Below are 2500 nucleotides of genomic sequence, written 5' to 3'. Positions count from 1 at the left end.
CGAGTCTCACGTGACACCAGTGAATCACCTTCAGCTTCTCTTGTGCTTCGCAGCCACAGGTGTGAGCTGCTCTGATGTTGACGTGTTTCTTCCTCTCTGTCTCACAATCTCTCTGTCTGTTTTTCTCCTTCACAGATGATTCTGGAGACGAGGGCTCCGTCTCCCAGCCAGATCGTGCGCTTGCGCAGGGCGCTCTGAAGACTCTCGCCACTAAGTTGGACGACCTGAGCACATGCAACGAGCTGATTGGTAAACACGGGGCTGCCCTGCAACGCTCGCTTAGTGAACTAGAGGACCTGCGTTCCCCTGGCGACGGTGCTGACAAGCTGAAAACCGTGAACGAGCGAGCCACACTCTTCCGCATCACCTCCAATGCTATGATCAATGTGAGTGAGACGTGACCCAAGATCTAGAACCATAAATATGCTCTAGAACCAGAAACATGCTCTAGAACCTGGAACATGCTATAGAAGCTCGAACATGCTCTAGAACCAGAAATGTGCTCTAGAACCAGAAATAAAGTCTAGAATTGTATTCATTTAATGATGTATTATTATGTCTGTTTCTTCTGAAGTTTATAATTATCAAGCAATTAACTCTAGTCAATAAGCTATCTATAAATTGATAATCACATCCATGGTGTAATATCATTGTGGCTAGTGTTTATCAAGATTAAAGTGCCACCTCCCTTTAGATGTGAAATGGTGAAGTTGTTTATGTTGTCATTCACTTTGTGAAAGGGTGAAGTTGTTGTCATGTCATGTCATTAGATTTTATTGGTAATAGAAACAACTTGTAGGAAGTTTTGAGTGTCACTCCTTCTCCCTCAATAAATAAACAACAAGAAACAGCATTTCATATCCATAGAAACCATGTGAGCTGCAGGAGCTGACGTACTGAAGGTAGCTGACCTGTTAGTGTAAAAATAACAAGATGAATAGATGCTCGCTAACGGGCTGCTTGTGTGTCAGGCTTGCCGGGACTTTGTGGACCTAGCGGAGTCACACAGCCGGAGGTGGCAACGTGCACTGCAGTATGAGAGAGAGCAGCGCCACCATCTGGAGGAGACCATCGAGCAGCTAGCCAAGCAACATAACAACCTGGAGAGAGCGTGGAGAGAGACACCGAGCACACACTCACGTGAGAAACGCACAAGTATACACACTCACTAACTCACACAAACACACACACACACGCACGCACGCACACACGCACGCACACACACACACACACACACACACACAAACACACACTAACACATGGGAGGATAAATAAACTGGTGAATGGAGGAACACCAAAGTAAGAATTTCATTGTACAGTGTAACTACCCATTTCTGCTGTGCACATGACAATAAATTCTTGAATCTTAAATACACACAGACTTATACAGTGGGGAAAATAAGTATTTAGTCAGTCACCAATTGTGCAAGTTCTCCCACTTAAAAAGATGAGAGAGGCCAGTAATTGACATCATAGGTAGACCTCAACTATGAGACAAAATGTGAAAAAAAATTTGAGAAAATCATTTTTTCTGACTTTTAAAGAATTTATTTGCAAATAATGGTGGAAAATAAGTATTTGGTCAATAACAAAAGTTCATCTCAATACTTTGTTGTATATCCTCTGTTGGCAATGACAGAGGTCAAACGTTTTCTGTAAGTCTTCACAAGGTTGGCACACACTGTTGCTGGTATGTTGGCCCATTCCTCCATGCAGATCTCCTCACGTTTCATCTTCATTGCCCTTGCTGATGGATGGAGGTTTGCACCCAAAATCTCACAATACATGGCCCCATTCATTCTTTCATGTACACGGACCAGTCGTCCTGGTCCCTTTGCAGAGAAACAGCCCCAAAGCATGATGTTGCCACCCCCATGCTTGACAGTTGGTATGGTGTTCTTTGGATGCAACTCAGCATTCACTGTCCTCCAAACACGACGAGTTGTGTTTTTACCAAATAGTTCTACTTTGGTTTCATCTGACCATATGACATTCTCCCAATACTCTTCTGGAACATCCAAATATTCTCTAGCAAACTTCAGACGTGCCTGGATATGGACTGGCTTAAGCAGGGGGACACGTCTGGCACTGCAAGATCTGAGTCCCTGGTGTCGTAGTGTGTTGCTGATGGTAGCCTTTGTAACGTTGGTCCCAGCTTTCTGCAGGTCATTCACTAGATCCCCCCTTGTGGTTCTGGGATTTTTCCTCACCGTTCTTGTGATCATTTTGACCCCACGGGCTGAGATCTTGCGTGGAGCCCCAGATCTAGGGAGATTAGTAGTGGTCTTGTAGGTCTTCCATTTTCTGATTATTGCTCCCACAGTAGATTTCTTCACACCAAGCTGCTTGCCTATTGCAGATTCAGTCTTCCCAGCCTGGTGCAGGTCTACAATTCGGTTTCTGGTGTCCTCCGACAGCTCTTTCGTCTTCACCATAGTGGAGTTTGGAGTGTGACTGTTTGAGGTTGTGGGCAGGTGTCTTTTATACTGTTAACGACTTC

The 2500-nt window shown here is 44.7% G+C and overlaps 1 protein-coding gene across 1 annotated transcript in view; it reads left to right on the top strand.

Moving 5' to 3' along the window:
* osbp2a (oxysterol binding protein 2a) overlaps nt 1-2500 on the top strand; it is a 22451-nt gene that overhangs the window by 9469 nt on the left and 10482 nt on the right. The window contains exons 3-4 of the mRNA XM_077020435.1: nt 136-386; nt 972-1140. Coding sequence (XP_076876550.1) covers nt 136-386; nt 972-1140 — 420 coding nt within the window. The remainder of the gene's footprint in view (nt 1-135; nt 387-971; nt 1141-2500) is intronic.

The sequence above is a fragment of the Brachyhypopomus gauderio genome, chromosome 10, assembly GCF_052324685.1.
Source record: "Brachyhypopomus gauderio isolate BG-103 chromosome 10, BGAUD_0.2, whole genome shotgun sequence".
NCBI lineage: Eukaryota > Metazoa > Chordata > Actinopteri > Gymnotiformes > Hypopomidae > Brachyhypopomus > Brachyhypopomus gauderio.
This window is presented reverse-complemented; position numbering and strand designations above follow the sequence as displayed.